This window comes from Theropithecus gelada, chromosome 15, assembly GCF_003255815.1.
Source record: "Theropithecus gelada isolate Dixy chromosome 15, Tgel_1.0, whole genome shotgun sequence".
In the NCBI taxonomy this organism is placed as follows: domain Eukaryota; kingdom Metazoa; phylum Chordata; class Mammalia; order Primates; family Cercopithecidae; genus Theropithecus; species Theropithecus gelada.
In genome coordinates this window covers 60,840,111-60,863,776 of record NC_037683.1, presented here as the reverse complement: position 1 = coordinate 60,863,776, position 23,666 = coordinate 60,840,111, and the positions used below count along the sequence as shown (strand labels likewise).

General features: G+C 36.1%; 1 protein-coding gene across 1 annotated transcript in view; it reads left to right on the top strand.

Annotated features, from left to right (window-relative positions):
* Window positions 1–23,666, top strand: part of FOCAD (focadhesin) — a 315,281-nt gene that overhangs the window by 191,171 nt on the left and 100,444 nt on the right. The window contains exons 19-21 of the mRNA XM_025360104.1: window positions 6,886–7,012; window positions 14,133–14,318; window positions 17,355–17,476. Coding sequence (XP_025215889.1) covers window positions 6,886–7,012; window positions 14,133–14,318; window positions 17,355–17,476 — 435 coding nt within the window. The remainder of the gene's footprint in view (window positions 1–6,885; window positions 7,013–14,132; window positions 14,319–17,354; window positions 17,477–23,666) is intronic.

The following is a 23,666-nucleotide window of genomic DNA, read 5'->3' as shown; positions in this document are numbered from 1 at the left end:
GATGAAGAAAGTATCACTCTGTTTTAAGGGTTAACACATAGTGTGATATTATCTTCGTTTTTAGACTAAACTAAACACATACAACCTTTTCTAGTATCTGCCTATTATAATCAGCTTTAAATTAGTAGATCCTATTAAGGGGTTACATATCTGATTTCTTATTTAGTGCCAGTATGAATTCAAATGCATACAGATGTTTATTGAATGCCTCTGAAGTGTCAAGCAGACATTGTGTTAGATGAAGTTACATGTAACATTACTCAGAATCTGTCTTTGAGGTTAAGTGGCAAGAAGGTTTGGTGTGAATTCCTTGGGATCCTCAGGCATTAAAATGGGTTTGACTTTTTCTTCTGGATTCCGTTTATACTGAGATTAGATGCCAGTAGGAACCAGGCAAACTTCTGTTTACTAAATTGAATTGGAGCCACCATATAAAAAGGATTGAAAATAGGCTCTTGTAAAACCATTTCCTAAGTCAGGCAGGATTTCCTATGTCATTGAGGACTTACAAAGACAGACTGACCACTTGACATGCAGTGATCACAAATGGGAAAACTTAAGTAAAGATGTTTTATGACTCATACAATTAAAAAGGTGGGACTTCAGACTGCACTGTGGTAACTAGCAATACCCATTGTTGCTTTAAAAAAGAAAAGAAAAGGAAAAAAGCTACATGTAAATTTGATATGCAAACACCTGCCAATAGATTAGCTACAGCATCTGGAGAGGTACCTTTTATTCTTGTTTTTAATAGGCAATTATTCATTTAAATCACAACATAAAAATTACCTTTATTTTTACCTTTTGTTCCTAAAATAGTCCAGCTGGAGTAATAGCTTTTATTAAATAACTCCAGCATACTCTTGACATTTAGTCTCTACCTTTTAAAATATTGACATGTTTATATATATTTTTTTCTGATTTTGGGTTTGTATTCAATTTCCAATTATGTTTGCAAGAGTTTATAAGTGCTATACTCAGTCAAATGTTAGCTACTTCCTTATCTAACTCTTCTAAACTCTTTGATCCCTGAATAGCCATAAATAGCTCTTTATATCTTCCAACATAAATGGTAAATGTACTTAGAGTTGGGGTTTTCTATATATGTTTGGGTTTTCAGCATCAGAGTGAAAAGAGCTATAAAGGAAAGCTATAAGGCTTATCCTTTTGTAGCTATGCTTTTCAGCTTTTTTTTTTTTTTTTTTTCCCCTGCCCTAATCCCCTTCTGGGATATGACCCACTCCAAAAAGTAACAATAGCTTGCTGCAGTGGATATTCTGAACTGAGGTTGAGATGAGGGGTATAAGTGGTTTGAAAGAGTCTTCCTCACTCTGACCCCAGCTTCTGATACCGAGGACCTATCTCTTTATGGAGAATCATTGCTTCTAAGACCACATCATGCATTCTTCTTCTTTTCATTGATTGCTACATTTCAGTTTGGCTGTTCGAACACCTAAAGACTAAAAGTCTAGAAAGTGTTCAATGTATTCATATCCCAAACAAGTCCCCAAAGGCTAAGGATACAGCCTGGTCGGTGCTTCACCTTAGTTTTGTAGATGTGACACTATAAAACAGTGATGTGAAACTGCAGCTCATTTTTCTATAAAAATGTATTTTCAAATGTTTTGGAAGTTCCTATCAAGTGGGGCTTCTGTAATGTAGAAACTAAGATTCTTTGTTGACAGACGTTACTCTGCACTAAGGGCAATTGGTTTACACACAAGACTTAAGGTTATCTATTTTTCCAGTGAAAATGTGTCCATATTCTCTCTTCTTACCTATGGAAACTTGTGACAAACTTTTGAGCCCATCGTGAATTTTAAATAGAACTTATATATATATATATATATAGTATCCTTACAAATGTGGCTACTTTGTGAATTATAATTCAGCTACTTTTTAAAGTACTGATTTTCTTTAAATTTACTTAAGAAATACTTTACGTTGATTGCTGAACATCAATTTATGTTGTATAACTTGTTGAAAGTTAACAGACTGATAGAACAAAAAGAGAGGAGTGGCAGATATCAGAACAAAGATTTAGGGTTGAATGAAACAGTACATCTAAGGTAAGGTGGAAAATGGCACTGGATAGATGGTAGAGCTGAATGAGATACAATAATATGAGTTAAGAATTTGAATACCATGTTGATGAACTCATCTTCCTTGTCATTTGTTATTAAGAATTTCTGTGGGAGTAGAGGTGATGGACATGTAATACTTGCATTGGTTTAATAATAATTTATTTGGTATGTACGAAGTGCTAAGTCCTACCTTAAGAGCTGAGGATGTTGACTGAATGCATGTATTTTGTTGGTTTGTAACAGGATCATTGTTAATCACTTAAAGCACACAGATGTAAAATTGGTTCAAAAATGCCAGGGGACTTCTTTGAGGACATGTTGATTGTAATGTTGAAAAATAGATAAGAATGATTTTTCCCTTTTAGCTTTTATTTTTTCTGTTTTTATAAAAGCTAGTTACACTTCCCCTGTCTTCTTTAGCGCACCTCCCCAAAAGAAAAAACAAACAAAAAAAAAACTATAGAGAAGTTTCCTTGTTAAAAGAATCAGTAATGGATAAACATTTAGGTAGAAGATACTGACTTTCCTCTCTGACTTGGTTTCATTAAAAAACATTCACCTATTTAAAAATTAAACTTGTTTTCTTGATTTCTAGGGTTAATTTTAGAAATAATGTAAAAGAACTGATTATGCATTCAGGGTTGGTATAAATATGGTGTAACCCGTTTGGCTTTGATTTAAAGTGAATGTCACTGCATTCATCAGAAGCTGTTTCTCTTTTTAACTGAATAATTTATGCAGATACTTGACGTGTTCCAAATAAAATTCTCTGTTTATGCACAAACTCTTGGATTTCCATAGGTTACAGACACAGAAAGTTGGTTGAAAGGTTATCCGGCTCAGAACTCACAGTGAGGCATTTTGTGGGATACACTTTCCAGTACAGATGGTCCCTGATTATAATGATTGGACTTACGATTTTTCAACTTTATGATGGTGCAAAAGTGATACATATTAGGTAGAAATGGTACTTCGAATTTTGAATTTTGATCTTTTCTCAGGCTAGTGATATGTGGTAAACCACTCTCTTGTGATGCTGGGACGCAGCATCAGATCGCAGCTCCCAATCGCATTGAATCACAAGGGTAAACAACTGATATTCTGTAGTGTTCTGTGTTACCAGATGGTTCTGCCCATCTGTAGGCTAATGTAAGTGTTCTGAGCACACTTAAGGTATGCTAGGCTAAGCTATAATGTTTGGCAGGTTAAGTGTGTTAAACGCATTTTTGTCTTCCAATATTTTCAACCTACGATGGGTTTATTGGGACACAACCCCCATCATGAATCAAGGAGTATCTATATTCAATTTGAAGCAGGTTTTAAAAGTAAATTATCAGCCGGGTGTGGTGGCTTACACTTGTAATCCCAGCACTTTGGGAGGCCGAGGCAGGCAGATCACTAGAGGTCAGGAGTTTGAGACCAGCCTGGCCGACAAGGTGAAACCCCGTCTCTACTAAAAATACAAAAACTAGCCCGGGGTGGTGGTGGGGGGCCTGTAATCCCAGCTACTTAGGAGGCTGAGGCAGGAGAATTGCTTGAACTCTGGAGGTGGATGTTGCAGTGAGCTGAGATCATGCCACTGCACTCCAGCCCAGATAACACAGTGAGACTCTGTCTCAAAAAAAAAAAAAGTAAATTATCATTTTAAACTTTCCATTTAAGTTTTTTCAACAAAGCTTAGTTATAAGAGGCAGGTCATTTTTGTTGGTGGTGTGTATGTGTATTTTAGTAGGTTGGCACAAAAGTAATTGCAGTTTTTTACTTTTGCGCCAACCTAATAGATACATATGCAGTTTTTTTTTTTTTCTGAGTGTTTTAGCAGCTAATATATTATTGCCAAAATTTTATAACTTTAACAGGAATTCTTTCAACTGAGTTCTCTTGATTCTCTATAGTTTTACTTGCATTGACCTTATTAAATTGTTGCATGCAACCAGGGGGAAAAACTAGTATTAGCCTAGGGAAGGTAGAACAAATAATTCTTTTAAGAAGTGATCAGAGGAGTAAAGAACTTACTCATGTAAGCAAACACCACGTGTTCCCAAATAATCTATGGAAATAAAAAATTTAAAAAAAAAATGATCAGAGGAGAAAGGAAATTTAATGGAACCAAAATGTAATAATAAGTGCTAATTTGTCCAGGAGAATCAGCTCACCTATTAGGAAACAAAATTGAAGGAGTGATCAAACCATTATAAATACATATAGTATATAATCTATTATTAAATTATAATACATGTGTAATTTCTTTACTAAAATGTATGCACATTTGAGATGCAGACATATGCTATTCACTGCATAGAAGATAATATAGCACACAGTTATGTGAATGTGAAATTAGACAATTTAAGATTGATGGGTTGGTCAGTTTGCTTTATCCCCAGTCTAATAACTGTTTCTTTAGTGGCCCTTAAAAATATTGATGACCCAAGTGCAGTGACTCGTATTAAGTAATTAGGTTGACTGTGCAGAAGGACAGGATAGGAGGATAGCATAAAAGTTGTACAGAAATGATCATATCCCTTTTATACTAAATAATTCTGGAAACATTTGGTCATTTGACATAGTTTGCACAGCACTTTAAGGTTCCTCTGGTGGTGTCAATGACTGTCCCCCGACTCTCCACCCAGCTTACTCTTTTCCTTCTCCTCCCCTCTTCTTCCCCTCCCCCTCCTCTTCCTTTGTATGCCTACATACCTTCCTCCCTCCCTCTCTCTCTCCTTAGCTACTTCCCTTTTCTTCCTTCCTTCCTTCCTTCTCTCCCTCCCTCCCTCCTTCGTTCCTTCCTTCCTTCCTTGACATATGATTCACATACTGTACAACTTACCCATTTAAAGTATACAATTTAGTGGTTTTACTATATTGAAACAATTGTGCAACTAATCACAGAGTAACCACAATCTAATTTTAGAACATTTTCCCCCCTAAAAGAAACTCTATTAGCAGTCAGTCTCCATTACTCCATTCCCTCTCCCAGACCTAAGCAACCACTAATCCGCTTTCTGCCTCTGTAAGTTTGCTTATTCTGAACCTTTCCTATAAATGGAAGTACACAAGATGTGGTCTTTTGTGACGGGCTTTCTTCACTTAGCATAGTGCTTTCAAGATTCTTTCATGTGTAGCATGTATTTGTACTTTATTCCTTTTTATGGCTGGATAATATTTCATGGTATTGATTTATACTATATTTTGTTTATATATTCCATCAATTGATGAATGTTTGGGCTGCATCCGTTTTGGGGCTATTATAAATAATACTTATGCAAGCTTTTGCGTGATCATGTATTTTCATTTCTCTTGGTTATATACCTAGGAGTGAAACTCCTAGGCCATATAGTAACTCTGTTTTTCTGTTTTCCCAAGTTACTATGATGTGTAAAATGTCAGGAAGCAAGGCAGAAGGACTCAGAACCAACTTCTTTCTTAGGACTTTTTAGGCCACTAGGATTGGTTAGAATCTTTAAGACAACTCTTGATGAGAGTAAACCTGGAAGACTGAGTATTCACACAGACCAGACACTTGAAAAACCCTACTGGTCAGAATTAAAAGGTTTGTGAACATGCCAGAGTTTCTCTGATACGCAGTGATTTTGACAGACGCTTTCATACCCTATCTAGAGTATACTTGATAGTTATCTTTGTAAGTATGGCTGATTCAGCCCTCTGAGAATTAGGTACTTAATATTGAGTCTGAATTAAATCCTGTCTTGGACAGTGCTTGGGTAGTCAGGTTGCTTTCACTTCTCCTTCACTAGTGAAGAGAACACTAGTTATGGTTGAAAGGCTTCTTTGGAGTTGAGATTATTATACTTAAGAGAAGCATTTCTTTTCTGTTTCTTTTACTCCCCTGCAAGAATCCTGAGTCAGTACAGTTCCTAAATGGAACAGTGCTTTGGGGACCTATGAAGAAGGCGGTCTGCAGGCATTGTTAATTATTTCTAAAAATAAATCTGGGAGACAGGCTAATGGTAATGACTGGATTCTGGCACTTTATGGTTATAGAAACCACTTTTATATATTTTGATTTCCTCCCCTAATGCTTAATTATCTCCATGTGGGCATTATGATAGAGTGTCATTGAAGGTATTAAAAATTTAATTAATTGCTTAACAGTTACATCTTATGAAAACAATGTGGAAATCTTTTTACATTTTTCATTTTTGGTTCAAACAAACCTAGCTAATCAAAGAGCAACCACAAAATCTTCAAAATGCAAATTAGACACAATAATGTACAGCTACCAATTACAGATTTTAGTGTTTTTGTATTCCATAGCAACAAACTGCCAAGTCTTTAAAAAAGAAAAAGTCAACTAAAGCATTCTGTTGTTCCCTGAGCTCTACTATATATTCTACTGGAAGATTTTAAGCTCTGTCATGGAAGTATTACTAGAATCACAGATTTTTAAAAAGGTGTTCAGACAAGGCAAATATTTAACTGTGAGCTATAGAAGTTAAATATATTGAGTATATCAGTGTTTGCATTTTATTTTTGGATGGTATAGGATTTTATTAGTTTTCTATAGTAATTATTGCTTATGGTGATTTACAGTGATTTACTGTATTAACATTAGCTTTTTATACGGATCTGAGATTGTGTCTAATAAGATGACTAGAGTCATGACCATTTAGTTAATCTGAAAAATGAATAGATTTAAAAAATTAATTTCAATGGTCTTTTATGTTATAGAGTGATGGAGTCTAACAAAATTTTAAAATCTTGTCACAAAAAGGATACAGAAAAGATTTTGCATAATGTTTTATTATTATCCTTTCTATGATTTTTTCACTTATCATTTCAGATAAGACCAGAAATTCCCATTCCTGAAGAGTTGGATGACGATGAAGATGAAGAGGATGTGGATCTTTCAGTTCCTGGCTCTTGCTATCTCAAACTGTTGTCACTCACCCCCTCTTTGGTTTTACCAGGTGACTCCTATTTGTTAGTAGAGAAGCTAGCATTTTTTAGTGATTGGATTTGTCTGATTATATTCTTTTGTGATAGGTACATACTATAGTTTAACCTTATGTGCATATTTTTAAACCAGAATGTTAAATGCACCCATCTGTTCTATCGAAACAGCTTGAGGTAGTATGGTGTTTAAATCATATGAAAAAACGTTAGATCTGAGTAGCATTGTACAAGAAAACTAGTGTAAACGACTGCGTTCACTGATAATTAAAATTCATTTGAAAGGCTAAATGTATTCCACAAGATGGATTTGCACTGGTACTCTAGGTCATTGATTTAAATAATACTTCATTATATAAGCCGAGTGAAAAGATCATTAGACTATTCAGAGATTTACTGAGTAGTTCATTATTATACATTTATTCTTTCTATAGAGTTATGCCAAAGATGTTACTGATTTATTTGAGAGCTATAAATTAATGCTTTTCAAAGATGGATCAGATCATATGGTCATTCAGCTCTGATGTAAAACTTATAGGACCTTTAGCTTTTAAAAAGTAGGCTGGGTGTGACGGCTACGCCTGTAATCCCAACACTTTGGGGGGCTGAGGCAGGCAGATTGCTTGAGGTCAGGACTTAAACACAAAATTAGCGTGGTGTGATGGTGCATGCTGCAGTTCCAGCTACTTGGGTGGCTGAGGCACAAGAATCACTTGAACCTGGGAGGAGGAGGTTGCAGGCAGCTGGGATCATGCCACTGCATTCCAGCCTGGGTGACAGAGTGAGACTCTGTCTCTCTCTCTCACACACACACACACACACACACACACAAAATAAAGCATTCTAATGCTTATATGTGGTAATTATTCTATATGTATATTGTGTTTAGAAGTTCTCACCTGTCCCTGTTACTATATGCCCTACCCAAGAAATGGTAGACAATACCATTTGAAAAATATGTTTGATTGTGGACTGTGATTAGGAATTTATGTTATTTTATTTTGAATATTATTTTCTGATCATTAAAAAGTTATTTAAAAATTCCCCAAGTGATTTATTGTGATTAAGTAGCTTTTCTATATTAGACAACATCTTGCTTAGTTTTGTTACAATTCTACTTTGAATGTTCATGGATGTAAAAATTTAATTTCTGGAAATGAAGTTCAATGAAAGCAAAAAATGCCATTTTATCTTCTCAGTCATAATCATACTAGCCTGTAATGGTGGAAGTTTGTTCCCCCTGGTTTCATCCCTCATGGAAATTCCTGGGAAATTCAGCCAAATATATACTATTTATTTCTAGGCAAAGCTTCTTTTACAATTCCCTGCCTCCTTTTATTAGAGAAAACTGAATGGCCAAGTTAGACAAAGAGTTCACCTTTTCTCTTCTCCTGGTATCTAGAAAGAATCCTCAAAGACTTGTTCACTCTTCCTCTCTTGTGTTCTTCCCCACTTCCTACGTCTTAGCTTTTCAGAGTCTAAGACCTCCCTAAAGTTAACATGAGTCCAAGGAAGGAAAAAGCCTTCAGTTATCCAAAGTTCTTTCTTTAACCTGAAATAACCTAGAGTCAAAAGTCCTTTGGGGTTTTTTAAATGGTATTTTTTCACTCATATATGTATCCCCCATCACAGTCTGTGGTGTCAGAAGGAGAAGTGGGGGGATATTTGTTGCCAAGGGGTGCTGTTGTTTGTCCTCTCAGTACAGAATGTGCAGTGCTATGGTGGCTATTACCTGGCGCTTCTACATTGTTTGTACCTGGTGGTTCCCAGTACCTTTGCTTGAGAAAGAAGTGGAAGAGTTGAGATCAACAACTGTATTTGTTTGAGAAAATTTAGTAATTTGAGTGAGGTGGGTGATCTAGATGCTATGTTGGCAAACTGTCCCCATGGACATTTCTTCGTTGATTATTAGAGAACTATAAAAAGTGTTCCTTTGATTACTAGAGAACTAGAAAAAGAACCAGGAAAAAGGCACTAGCCTTAGGAATATGTACCCTAAAATGCACAGGATGAATAATATATATTAGTCACCAAATGCTACAGGCAGAAAAGTGGATTGTGCTGAATTTAAGTGAATCCTGCCCCTTCCTCCTTTTAATTCCTTTCAAATGAACAAAAAAACAGCTGTAAAGTGAATCTAGGAATTTGCATTATTTAAATAGAGATGTTATTGATATTATTTAAAAAAAGTTTTGAAATAATTTTACACTTGCAAGAAGTTACAAAAGCAGTTTAGAGAGTTCTGTGTACCTTTTTTGCCCTGGTGCTTTACTTGATAACATTTTACATAACCATAGTATGATACTAAAACCAGAAAACTGACATTGGCACAATATTACTAACTTAAACTATAGACCAATTTGAATTTTGTAGGTTTTTTCCCCCAAGTATGTGTAAACTTATGGGATTAGCTATTTCTTTTCCCCTCAAGTGTCCTTGAGGGGTTTGGGCCATCACCCTAAAAGATCAAATCCCAAACACCATAATTGTAATTGTTGAAATCCTGAAAGATTAAAATACCTAAAGTCTAAAATCCTCAAAATCACAATTCTGAAATCTCAAAAATATAATTCTAGAAAAAATAATGAAAAGTTTTTTAAAAGATGTATATTTATATTTTAAAATGCAATTTACTTGAGAAACATAAAAACACAATAGAGCACTTCATAGATCACTTTATACAATAAAATAGGCAAAGTAATGTACATATTTTTGCAATCATAAACAGATATACTAACAAGAGCCACAATATAACAATTAGGAGCAGATGAACTGTATCCATAAATAAATGGCCCTCAGAACAAATAATTGCTTATCACTATGATTGGTGGTTGTAGCTCCCAGCTTTGTAACTGCAGTCATCTGAAATACTCTGATGCACAACTGAAGTCTTTTGACAAAATCAGTCAAAAATCTCGAGCTCTAGTCCAGCCTGGCCAACATGGTGAAACCCTGCCTCTAATAGAAATACAAAAATTAGCCGGGCATGGTGGCAGTCACCTGTAATTCCATTTACTCAGGAGGCTGAGACAGGAGAATCACTTGAACCTGGGGTGGAGGTTGCAGTGAGCCAAGATCTCACCACTACACTCCAGTGTGGGCAACACGGAGAGACTCCATCTCAAAAAAACAAAAAACAAACAAACAAAAACCTCAATGGGTCACCACTGCATATGCAGTCATTCAAAGAATTGAGATCTCAAGATATTTTATGTTTCACAAATGCAGATATACCAAAATGACACCTCTACTTATTGAGGAAGTTTCAACATTTTTACATATGTACACGATACGTACACACACAGTCAGTGTTGTGATAATGCGTTTTTGTGGAGTCAGATTTGTTTTAAAAAAAAAAAAAAAAAAAAAAGCATAAAACCAATTAGAACTCTTTAGAAGTCTTTATACAATTTGTATTTCCAGTATTGGAATAGATGCAAAAATGAAACACATAGCATAGCAAATTGGCACTATGTGTGAAGGGGCGGAAGTTGTATATGATTGAATAATTTGGCAGGGGAGATTTCTTGTGTTTTTTGCCTGTGTTTTCACTTCTGTGATCTTCAAAATGTGAACTGCACTTGTATTTGGAGAGTAGTTGTGGTCTACAAATTTGGTGAGTATATGTTCTCCATTTGAAAGTCTGGTTATTGCTCAGCCATTGGAAATAAGCAATTTTCTGCTTTTGCAGCATCAATAATAATTAGCTCTTGAACTTCTTTCACCATTAAGTAGCCTTGTACACATAACTTATTGCAACCTTTTTGTGAGAGAACAATTTCGCATCTCTCTTCCACTCTGTTGTAAGGAATATAGTAAGAAGGAATGGTATTTTGCTTCTCCAATACCAAATCTATTTTAGTCACATTTCTTCTGACAGAATCAATAGGATATGTATATAGATATATGAGAGGGGATTGATTAGGATAATTGGCTTACATGATTGTGGTGGCTAAGTTGTGTGACAGACTGTCTGCAAGCTGGAGATTGGGATGCTGGTAGTGTGGCTCCATTCAAGTCTGAAGGCCTCAGAACCTGGGAAGTGGGTGGTGTGACTCTCAATCTGAGACCAAAAGCCTCAGGACCCAGGGAGCTGCTGGTGTAAGTCCTGTAGCTTATAGGCTGGTGAGCCTGGAGTTCTGATGTCCAAAAGCAGCAGCAGAACCCTGTCTCAGCTCTCATAGAGAGAGCAGTTCACCTTCTGTATTTGTTCTGTCTGGGTCTCTGGACAATTGGATCGTGCCCATCAACATCAAGGGCAGGTTTCCCCCGTACACTACTCAGACTCACATACTAGTCTCCTCTGGAAATACCCTTATATTCCCCAACCCCAGATAATGCTTTACCAGGTTTCTAGGTATTCCTTAAGCCAGCCAAGTTGACACTTAAGTTCACAAGTTCACCCCTCGTCAACTGGCACCCATATACATCTCCTTAACTTCCAAATAAAGATAGTAACAAGGTAATGGTTCTGCCTAACATGATGCAGCTATCCTGTGTACAACTGAAAATGCACTAACTCCTACCCCAGGATTAGGCTTTTAGGATTTCAGTATTTGGGATTTCAACCTTTTGGGATTGTGATTTTGGGGATTTTAGATGTTAGGAAGTTTAGACTTAAGGAATTTTGATCTTCCAGAATTTCAGCATTTGGGATTATGGTGTGTGGAATTGTGTCTTTTGGGATTATTATTAGCACTAGTTTTTTATATTTATTACAAATAGTTACCTGTATCAATTGTTTTTTCTTTTTTATTGCCGACTGACATTTCATTGTGTGAATGTAACACAGTTTGTTGATCCATTCAGCTGTTAAGCACATTTGGGTTGTTTTGAGAATTGATATCTGACACTTTGTATCCTATGAATTTTCAGCTTCTTTTTAAATTCCCATCTGGTCATTGGTAAGAAAGAGATTGGGGAAAGCTCAAAAGCAATGGGAAAAATTCTAGTTGCTAACTTAGTATTTAGGGGAAGATGAAGCTCTATACATCAGCTACACTTAGCCTCCTGGCATCTTATCCTCATTTATATTAATCCCTGGACTGGTGTTAGTTAAACATCTGTAGTTCACTGTAGAGCTTGGTAAGCAGAAAAATTCCATTGCTGGGTTAGTCTATGTGCAGATATATACTTGCCCCTTGGCATGTTTCACCTTTTGCCAGAATAGGATCCCTTCTGAGAAAGGATGAACTTACTTTCTTTCATCATAGTGCCTCTACCCTCACAAACGGATGATTCATAGCTGCATTCTGTAAAGTCCATAATTATATCCACTTTGAAGCAGTCCCTGTGTATGTGTATGCAGAAATTGGGGTACATGGCCTACAATCAGATATTACTCATCTTTTTTGTATAAATGGTATATTGATCACTTATGACAAGAAGGTGTGGGGAGTACATTCAGATTGAGTAATTAAAGAGAGTTTAATAAAGAACCTATTTACAGTTATGTTGTCAAGGTTAAGGGAAACTCACAAGAAATGGTGAACCATCTCACACTGCTTAATGTCTCTGGCCTACAGAGATAAGGGGAGGAAGAAGAAGAGAGAGTATCTGTATTATAAATAGGGGTGCCTAAGGGGAGCCAAGACTTTAAGTAAAGAGGAATGCAGGCAACCTGTAGCAATCCTGCAGGAAGTCCTGTGTCTGGGGAATACATCTCCTGACTTTACTGTTTTCACCCCTTGATTTCCTGCCAGTGACTCCAGTGGTTGAAACCAACCAGAAGCCAGAGGACAGACATGGGAGTCTGTTAATGCCTTTCTTTAAAGACTGTTTTTCCAGTGCAAAGAGCAGGGTTGAGAAGGATAGAGGATAGATAAGAAGGAGTAAATGGAAAACATCGCATACTGGTGTTTTTGAACTTTGAATGGAGAATCGTGATTACATCTAGGAGGGTCCTGTCAGAACTGGGTATATAATAAATGCTCCAGTGAGCTCTTGCTGCCTGTAATTCAATCACAGTCATTTAAAGGAGGCTTTTAGATAGCTCTTTTCAGAATGAAATTCCAGGTAGGTGGACCCTTGCTTTTTGTTTCTATAAGAGCCCCATGCAGTGTTTTTTTGTTGTTGTTGTTTTTTGTTTTTTTTCCATTTTCCATTCCATATGATTTGTTGAGTTTTAATTTTTTTTGTTTGTTTCTGTATTGGGCAACCTCTAGTGGTCCTTAGGAAAATCACATTTGAATATAAACTTATAGTCTTATCAAATATTTTGTTTGTGCATCCTGTTGTCTTCTGATATCACATTTCTGTGTTATTATATGGTAAGTAAAATGTCAAACAATAAAGATCATGGGCTTAATTAGAAGGAACACAGGCAAAGAAATATCTCATTTTAGAATAATTGTACTAATATTGCTAAGAATAGATAGTCATGAAAGAGGTTTTTTTGAAAACACTTAAATGATAAGAAGGAGCCATTCTCATGAAAATGTGGGACTGATACATTCCAGGTGGAAGGGATAGCAAATGCAGTGGCACTGACTTAAATATCAACTTTGTGTTTTTGAGGAATGGAAAGAGGCCATATGGAAGTGTGAATTCAACATAGCAGGGAGGTAGGGTATTAGAAATTAACTCCGAGGGGAGTCAGGACTCTGAGGGGAGTCAGGGCTAGATCATAAAAGGTCTTGATCTTGGTCAGAAGTTGTGATTTTATTTTATGCCCAGTGAAAAGCAACTGGCAGGTGTTAGGGATGGGAATGACAAAATTCTGGCCTCTGGGCAGAGGAAGGTTTATAGAGGGTGGTCAAGATGAAAAGAATTCAGTAAACTAGTTTTTACATTAGTTTGTATGAGGAGGAGAAAAGATAATAACTAGATAAATAGCAGTGAAAAATGGAGGGAAATTGATGGATTTGGGATAGATTTTGAAGGTGGAATCAGAAGGACTTGCTAATGGATTACATGTAAGAAGTGAGGGAAAGAGAAGAATTAAGTTTGAGCAACTTGGTGCCATGTTTTAATTTGGAGGAAGACTAAGAAAGGGATGGGGATCAAGAGTTCTCTTTTTACCATGTAAGGTTTGGCCAGAAATGTAGCTTAGTTGTTTCTATATGAATTAAGAACGAATGTTTCTCTTCTAGCTTATTGCATTTATTCTACTTTTGGTCTCCTTTTATCCTCTTTTAGCTTTGGAGGAATTCTTTACATCACTTGTGAAGCAAGAAATGGTGAATATGCCTCGTGGGATATACCACTCTGCATTAAAAGGAGGTGCCCGCTCAGACCAAGGAAAGACTGTAGCAGGAATCCCCAATTTTATATTGAAAATGTATGAAACAAACAAGCAACCAGGATTGAAACCTGGCCTTGCAGGTAAGGATAGTACATAGTATCAAAAATATAGGTTTTTCATGTAATGATTTAGCTTCCACTTCCAAGTAGGATGTAATAGGCCATGGCAGGGTGTTGCTGCTGCTACTAACATCTGGATAAATTACAAAAATAATTGCATTTTAAGAGACATCACAGAAATGTAGAAGCAAAGGCAAATAGATGAATTAAAGTTTCAGAGTCAGCAGAACATTTTAGAACTGTTTTTTCCCCACCTTGGGGGATACCCACTCAGCCCGCAGGCATGACCTGTTGGAAGAAAGAGAAACCAGAGGAGCTTTTAGTGATTGCCTGAGACTAGGGCAACAAATTAGAGATTTTTCTCATAGGACATTTGCTGAATTTGGAATTTGCACCAAGAGCTAAAGAGCTAGGCTGAAAGGTTCTGAAAGGCAAAGTGAAATCCCTTTTAGTCTTCTGATACTTAGGAAACAAAGACGAGCTAGGAGAATGATCTTGGAAAAACAGCATGCAAGAAGTAAAAGCGCTAGAGAGAATGGTGAATTGATACTGAAGATCTGCAACTGCTCTCACCTGGGTGAACTTACTAATTCTGGCCACAGCTGGAATCTGAGCATTCAGGCTCAACTTTAGTGAGAGGCTGGTGAGGAGGTGGAGAAACCAACAGACATCTTGGCAATCATGTGGCGCCAGAGTGATACAATTCAGAACTAGAGTGACCTTGAGCACATGGGCAATTTCTCTCTTAAGTTATTTGCAACATTTTGAAGCTTTATGGGATGGAAAGCTAAAGAGCTAAGCTGAAAATTTCTGAGGGCAGACTTAAATCTCCCATAATTGTTTCAGATTGAGGAGTCAAAGACTCATTAAACTGCCAATTAGTGGGGGGGTGTTGTGGGAGATACACCCTGGCAAAGGAGTGAACCAGAGCTGGACTCAAATTACAAAAATTATAATCAATCCTAACCCAGATCAATTCCTGATTAGGTTGAAGTAATTGGTCCTTCACCCAGTCTGCCTAACAGAGGGGAGAGGAAAACTACTCTTTGATTAACAATGATATCATTTAGTGCTTCGGTAGTTTTTTCATATACTTATTAGGCACAGGACAAAGGAAGAAGCTGGAAATGAAGGGAATATTTCATGGAGAAAAAGAAGTCACTCTGTTTGGAAAATATCAATTCTAATTGGCCTACATGAAATAACATACTTTCAAAATATATGACAAAAATGAGTAGAACTAAAAGAGGAAATAGACAAACCCACAATAATAATGGAAACTTTAAAATATCTTTTTTAGTAACTGGCAGAGCAAGGAGACAAGAAAATCAATAAAATTACAAAATATTTGAACAATACTATGAACAAACTACTGTATTGACATGTAGAACATTGTACCTTACAGTGATGGAATTTATATATTTTTTACCTGTACATGGAAAATTTACCAAAATGACCATACACTGGACCACAAACTTCAATAAATTTCAATATATTGAAGTCACCTAGAGTCTGTCCTCTGATGACAATGGGATTAAGCTAAAAATAAATAACAAAAATGATTACCATATCTCCAGTAGGTGGAAAATTGAACTGTATACTTATAAGTAATGGATGGATCAGAGAAAAGAATCAAAATGGAAATTAGAAGGTAGTTTGAAGTGAATGATAATGAAGATAAGCCATATAACAACGTGTAGGTTGTAGCTAAAATAGTATTTCTAAACACTGTTTCCCCTCTAGGGAAATTTACACTTTCAATGTATATTTTAGAAAAGAAAGGAAAATAGTCATTATTTGAACTTCCATCTCAAGAAGCTTGGAAAAGAACAGCAAATCAAACTTAAAGGATAAGGGAAGAAATAATAAAGATAATGAAACTCAGTGTAATAAAAAACATAAATAAGCTGGAGGTTCGGCTGAGAGCTTAGTTGACCATTGTGGAAAGGGCAGGGAGAGGGAGAGTAAGTATATGTGAATACAGGAATGAGGGAAAGCTTGTCCATTTGTGAGTATAAACTAAAGGGACCCATGTTATCATGTGTTCATGAAGATTAATATGTGCAAGTATTTATCCTTAGTTGAAATTTTGAAAAAACTTAATAGACTCTCTAGAACTAACAATTCACAAACTAAGTCAAGAATTGCAAATTTGTTCATTTATTTATACTTATGCTTATTTATTCATAAGTAAATTGTAAATATTTCTTATGTGATCTTAACTAAAAAGCTATGAGTCAATAAGTAATAATATTATATTATATTATGTTACGTTAATATTTTTGAGACAGAGTTTCTCTTGGTTGCCCAGGCTGGAGTACAGTGGCACAATCTCAGTTCACTGCAACCTCCACCTCCTAGTTCGAGCGATTCTCCTGCTTCAGCCTCCTGAGTAGCTGGAATTTCAGGTGTTTGCCACCATGCTTGGCTAATTTTTGCATTTTTAGTAGAGATGGGGTTTCATCACGTTGACCAGGCTGGTCTCAAACTCCTGACCTCAAGTGATCTATCTGCCTGCCTTGGCCTCCCAAAGTGCTGGAATTACATGTGTGAGCCACGGCACCTGTCCCAATAATATTTTAAATACTAGCTTTTTAAAATCTCTTGTGTTTTTTAATTCCTTATACATAAATGGTCAGAAATCATAATTTGCTTAACAAATTAGCTTTTATTTATAAATATCTCTATCCAGATTGATTATCAGTTTCTGAGAATCTAATTAGTAAAGTTTTTCCATAAGAAATGTCTTTATAAGCTGGGCGCGGTGGCTCACGCCTGTAATCCCAGCACTTTGGGAGGACGAGGCAGGCGGATCATGAGGTCAGGAGTTAGAGATTAGCCTGGCCAATATGGTGAAACCCCGTCTCCACTGAACTTACAAAAATTAGCCAGACATGGTGGCACGCGCTTGTAGTCCTAGCTACTCAAGAGGCTGAGGCAGAACCCAGGAGGTGGAGGTTGCAGTGAGCTGAGATTGCACCAGTGCACTCCAGCCTAGGCAACAGAGCGAGACTCTGTCTAAAAAAACAAAAAAGTCTTTATAACTTTTTTTTAAAGGTGGTATGTTATTTTGCTACGATGTTTCCATGTATCAGAGTAAAGATGGAAAACCATTGAATAGACTGATGGCCAGTAGAGGGCGAAGTTTCAAGCAGACTTCACTTGCTCTTGTGCATGAGGTAGGTTCCCATGTCCTCTTCTTTATGTTTTAGTGTTTTCTCCCTTCATGATATGTTTAAGAAGTTGGATATTTGTTTAGAAATAATTGTTTTGATCATAATTAATGTAAGTTGCTTTGAAAGACTACCAAAATAGCTGACCCAACTGAATACTCAAATATTTTGATATATTTCTGAAAGAAATTGGCATGTTTTGCCCCACTGCCCAGCGTAATTATTAGGGAGTAATGTCTAGGAATTTGCTTTACTTCATCAATGCTTAACTGTCATTATTCAGAATAAATAACAATTTATTTTTTAAAGAAATACTACTGCCTATATCTTAATTCTAATCCTTTGCAATTATGTAGGGGACCAGTGTTTATATTTTGTGAGAGTTTGGAATTAAAAGTAAATAAAAGCATTTTAGAAAAATAACCGTTGGTTTTACTGTTTATTTTACTTTTCAGCTACCTTTTAAAAATAAAGTTATGTGATTCTATTAGATGATTTATATGAAATCTGATTATTGCAGATTATGGCAAAACTGGGGGAAGAGGGAAGCTGGAAAGCCCTTGGGAAATGCATTTTTATTATTTTTAAGTATTTTATCAGACTCATTATGATGTATACAAATTAAGATGTATGAATGAATAATAAAACAAAATATCACAGCAAAGAGATTTATATAGTTCAGACATAGTAGGTTATATATCAGTTATAAGCAAAAGTATATGAATTGGAAAGATTTAATGAACTTGATGTAAAAATAATTAGCATTTCTAAAATATCTTCCTATAAAATCTTATACATTTGGTTGTAATTAATTTGATTCACTTTTATTCTGTATCACACCATTTGCCACCAGTTTAATAGCATAGCAAAATTTAGAGGGTTTTTAAAGACCCATCTTTATCCTTTGCCATCCATTTTCCTTTCACATATTTAGTTAGAATTAAAATTGTGTAAATACTTGTTTCAGAAGCTTTTTTTTTTTTTTTTTTTTTTTTTTGCCTAATGTAGTGTTTTCATTCAACTACAAAGAGAAGAAGGATCTGAGAAGAGCAACGTTTCTCTAGGAAGGTTTAATTTCAGACATAGGTGATTTCTATGTTCATTTGTCCCTGGCATCTCATTAGTTGGCATAGAGAAGGGAGAAACTTGGTACTTTTTTGTATTTTAAGCTGTGCACTTAGACGTTTGAAGGAAAACTGAAGTCTAAAGTCTTAGTTAACAGCTGATTTATAGTAAAAAGTCACCATCAGAACAGAAACAAGAAAAAGCATTAATGCAGGGGACAGCAGAAGACATCTGATAACTTTTGGCAGTGGCATCAGAAGTTATAAGATGTGTCCAAGATGTAAGCACAGAAAATCTTTGGGTTAAGACACTTATTGCTTGTGCTGCAGAGAGTCTAGAAAATTTCAAAGGGAAAAGAAAATAACATCATTGTTTTAGGGATCAATTAGGCATATTGGACAGAATTCTGCCAAATCTATAGTCGGATTTTAGACTGGATTCCATATTCTGCTTAGTATATCTAGTTCATTTGCTTAAAACATAAAGGCTGGGGGACCCATGAAGTTTCTCAAACTATATGATAAGAAATCATATGAACTTTCAGAGCTTGTTAATAAAAATGATTGCAATAATCACAGCTAATAATCGATTTAAGTACTTTCAACACTGTGAGGTAGGTGCTGTTATGTGTCAAGGTCACAGAGCTAGCAAGTAGAGGAGCCTGGAAATTGAACCCAGGCAATGACGCTCCATGGTCCTTCTTCTCTCCCAGGTTAATCAGAGAACATTCTAAAAATACATTTGGATCTTTCCAAGATTACTCAAATCTCTCTTAAATCATCTCCTTGCATCTCCTCTTTCTTTTGTTGCAATCAATTTGGTATTTTTCCAGATGAAATTTCTTCAAATTCTGCTTTTGGTCCTCCCTTTACTTTATCCTGAGTCTTTTTTATTTCCAAATATTTCTTCTTTCTTTCCTCTTTTTTTTTTTTTGAGACGGAATCTCGCTCTGCTCTCCAGGCTGGAATGCAGTGGCACAATCTCAGCTCAGTGCAACCTCTGCCTCCTGGGTTCAAGGGAATCTCCTGCCTTAGCCTCCCAAGTAGCTGGGATTACAGGCATGCGCCACCACGTCCAGCTAATTTTTGTATTTTAAGTAGAGATGGAGTTTCACCATGTTGGCCAGGCTGATCTCAAAGTTCTGACCTCAGGTGATCCACCTGCCTCGACCTCCCAAAGTGCTGGGATTACAGGCGTAAGCCACCGTGCCCAGCTATATTTCCAAGTATTTCTTGAGAATTGCAGTTTGTTTATTAATTCACCAGTTGGACCTTTGGGTTTTTTCTCAGTTTTCAATGATTAAGACTAAAGTTTCTATAAACATTCTCATACAGATCTATGTGTGAACATTCATTTTTCTGTTTTTTTTCAGTAGACAAATACCTAGGAGTGAGATTGCAACGTCATGTGGTAAATTCATATATAACTTTGTAGGAAACTATCAAACTGTTTTCCTAGTGGCTATCTCATTTTGCATGCCCATCTGTAAGGTATGAGAGTTTCAGTTGCTCTGCCTTCTTGTCAGTGCTTGATATAGTCAATTAAAAAAATTTAGCCATTCTTGTAGATGAGTAGTATTAGTTTCCCTTTGTGGTTTTAATTTGTGTTTCCTTAATGACTAATGATGTTGAAGCATCATTTCATGTGTTTATTTTGTATCTCTTTTCTTCCTGAAATGTTTGCTCTGATCTTTTGCCCATTTTTAAAATTGGGGCTTTTGTTTTCAAAAGAGTGTTCTTTATATATTCCGGATATTAATTTTGTTTTTACTTAGTCTGTTACATGTCTTTTCATTTTCTTTTTTCTTTCTTTTCTTTTTTTTATTTTTTTTTGAGATGGAGTCTCACTGTGTTGCCCAGGCTGGAGTGCAGTGGTGCAGTCTCGGCTCACTGCAACCTCCGCCTCCCGGGCTCAAGTGATTCTCCCACCTCAGTCTCCTGAGTAGCTGGGATTACAGGTGTGCGCCACCACACCCGGCTGATTTTTGTATTTTTAGTAGAGATGGGATTTCACCATGTTGGTCAGCCTGGTCTCAGACTCCTGACTTCATGATCCACCTGCCTTGGCCTCCCAAAGTGCTGGGATTACAGGCATGAGCCACTGCACCCAGTTTTTATTTTTTTATAATGTATTTTGAAGAGTGGACTTTTCATTTTGAAGAATTTCAACTTACCAAATTTTACAAAATGGTTCTTGCTTTTTGTTTAATCTGAGATTACAAAAATTTTTCATTTTCTTTTTTCCTGTGTTTTATTTTTATTCTTTTAAATTCTTTTTAGAAATTGAGCTATGATATGGTTTGGCTATGTCCCCCTCCAAACCTCATCTTGAATTGTAACACCTACATGCTGTGGGAGGAACCCAGTGGGAGGTGATTGAACTATGGGGACGGGTCTTTCCTGCACTGTTCTCGTGATAGTGAATGAGTCTCATGAGATCTGATGATTTTAAAAATGTGAGTTTCCCTACAAAAGCTCTCTGTTTCCCTACTGCCATCTATGTAAGACGTGACTCGCTCCTCCTTGCTTTCTGCCATGATTTTGAGGCCTCTGCAGCTGTGCAGAACTGTAAGCTTATTAAACCTGTTTCTTGTGTAAATTACCCAGCCTTGGATATGTCTTTATCAGCAGCGTGAAATTGGACTGCTATAAGGTGTAACACATAAACCATAAAATTTACTTATTTAAAGTGTACAACTCAGTGGTTTTCAGTGTATCCACAGAGTTGTATAACCATTCCCACAAACAATTTTAGAACAATTTCATTACCCAGAAAAGAAACTGTGTACCCATTAGTAGTCACTCCTCATTTTCCCTTGTCTTTAGCTTTCACCAGCCACTGATCTACTTTCTGCCTCTACAGATTTGCCTATTCTGGACATTTCATATAAGTATAATCATACAATACATGGTTTTTAATGTCTGGCTTCTTTCACTTAGTATAATGTTTTCAGGGTTTTTCCATGTTGTAGCACGTATTAGTACTTCATTTTTTGTGTGAGAATAATGCTTCTCTGCATGGATATACCACGTTTAATTTATCCATCTTTCAGCTAATAGATCTCCTGTGTTTTCTTGCAGAAGTTTCACATTTTAAGGTTTACTTTTTAGCTTAGGTCCATTTGAGTTAATTTTTGTATAATGTATGAGTTATTTGTTGAAAATACCATCTTTTATTCACTGAATTACCTAGGCACTTCTGCAAAAATCATTTGCTCACATATGTGTGGGTCTATTTTTGTATTCAGTTTTGTTCCATTGACATCTGTAGGTTTGTGCTTTCACCACAATGACATACCTGAATAACTTTCACTTTATAATGTCTTGAAATCAAGTAGTATGAGTCTTCCAACTTTGTTTCATCTTTCAAAAAAAGTTCTGACTATGCTAGGTCTCTTGCTTTTCTATATAAATTTTAAACCAGTTTTAAGAAACCACAAAAAAGTTTGCTGATTTCGATGGTAAATGCATTGAATTTGTAGGTCAACTTGGGAAAGGACTTACATCTTGGTAATAGAGTATCTAGACCCATGAACAAGGTATAATTGTCTATTTATGGGTTTTTTTTGTATTATAAATCTTGGACATATTTTGTAAGTATTACATATACCTAAGTATTTTGATGCTATTCAAATTAGACTTTTTATTTTAATTTACTGCTTATTGCTAGTTTATAATCATCAAATTGATTTTTTCTATGTGAAATATTTCTTTTTTATTATCGTATCTGTTGTGATGATCTATGATTAATGATCTTTGAAGTTATGATTGTAATTGTTTTGAGGTATAACAAACCATGCCCACATAGCACAATGAACTTAATAAATGTTGTGTGCTTTTTTATTTCTTCACCAACCAGATGTCCCCCCAATTGGGCCTCCCTATTCCCTGACACACAATATCGAGATTAGGCCAATTAATAACTCTTAAAATGGCCTCTAATTGTTCAAATGAAAGGAAGAGTTACGTATCTGTCACTTGAAATCAAAAGCTAGAAATGATTAATATTAGTGAGGAAGGCATATTGAAAGCTGAGACAGGCTGAAAGCTAGACTTCTTGCACAAATAGCCAATTTTGAATGCAAAGAAAAAGTTCTTGAGGGAAATTAAAAGTGCTACTCCAGTGAACACGAGTGATAAGAAAGCAAAACAGCCTTATTGCTGATTTAGAGAAAATTTTAGTGGTCTGGATAAGAGAACAAACCAGCCATAACATTCCCTTAAGCCAAAGCCTAATCTAGAGGAAGACTGGAACACTCTTTAATTCTGTGAAGGCTAAGAGAGGTGAGGAAACTGCAGAAGAAAAGTTTGAAGGTAGCAGAGGTTGGGGTTCATGTGGTGTAAGGAAAGAAGCGATTTTCCTAACACAAAAGGGCAAGGTGAAGCAGCAAGTGCTGATGTAGAAGCTGCAGCGAGTTATCCAGAAGATCTAGCTAAGATCATTGATGAAGATGGCTACACTAACCAACACATTTTCAATGTAGATGGAAGAGCTATCTATTGCAAGAAGATGCCTTGTAGGAACTTTATAACTGAAGAGAAGTCAGTGCCTGGCTTCAAAGGAAAGGCTGGCTGTCTTGTTAGGGTCTAATTCAGCTGATGACTTAAGTTGAAGCCAGTTCAACTTTACTTACAATTCTGAAAATCCTCGTGCTCTGAAGAATTACACTGAATCTCTTATATCTGTGTGCTAGAGATGGGACAAGGCCTGGATGACAGCATATCTGTTTATACATGGTTTACTGAATATTTTAATCCCACCATTGAGAACTACTGCTTAGAAAAAAAAAAAAGATTCCTTTCAAAGTATTACTGCTAATTGACAATGCACCTAGTCACCCCATAGGTCTGATGGAGGTGTACAAGGAGATGGATGTTGTTGTTATGACTGCCAACACAACATCCCTTCCGCAGCCCATGGATCAAGGAGTAATTCTGACTTTCAAGTCTTATTTAAGAAATACATTTTGTAAAGCTATAGCTGGCATAGATAGTGATTCCTCTGTTGGATCTGGGAAAAATAAATTGAAAACCTTTTGGAAAGGATTCACTGTGTAGATGTCATTAAGAACATCCATGATTTATATGAAGAGGTCAAGATATCAATGTTAACCAATATTTAGAAGAAATTG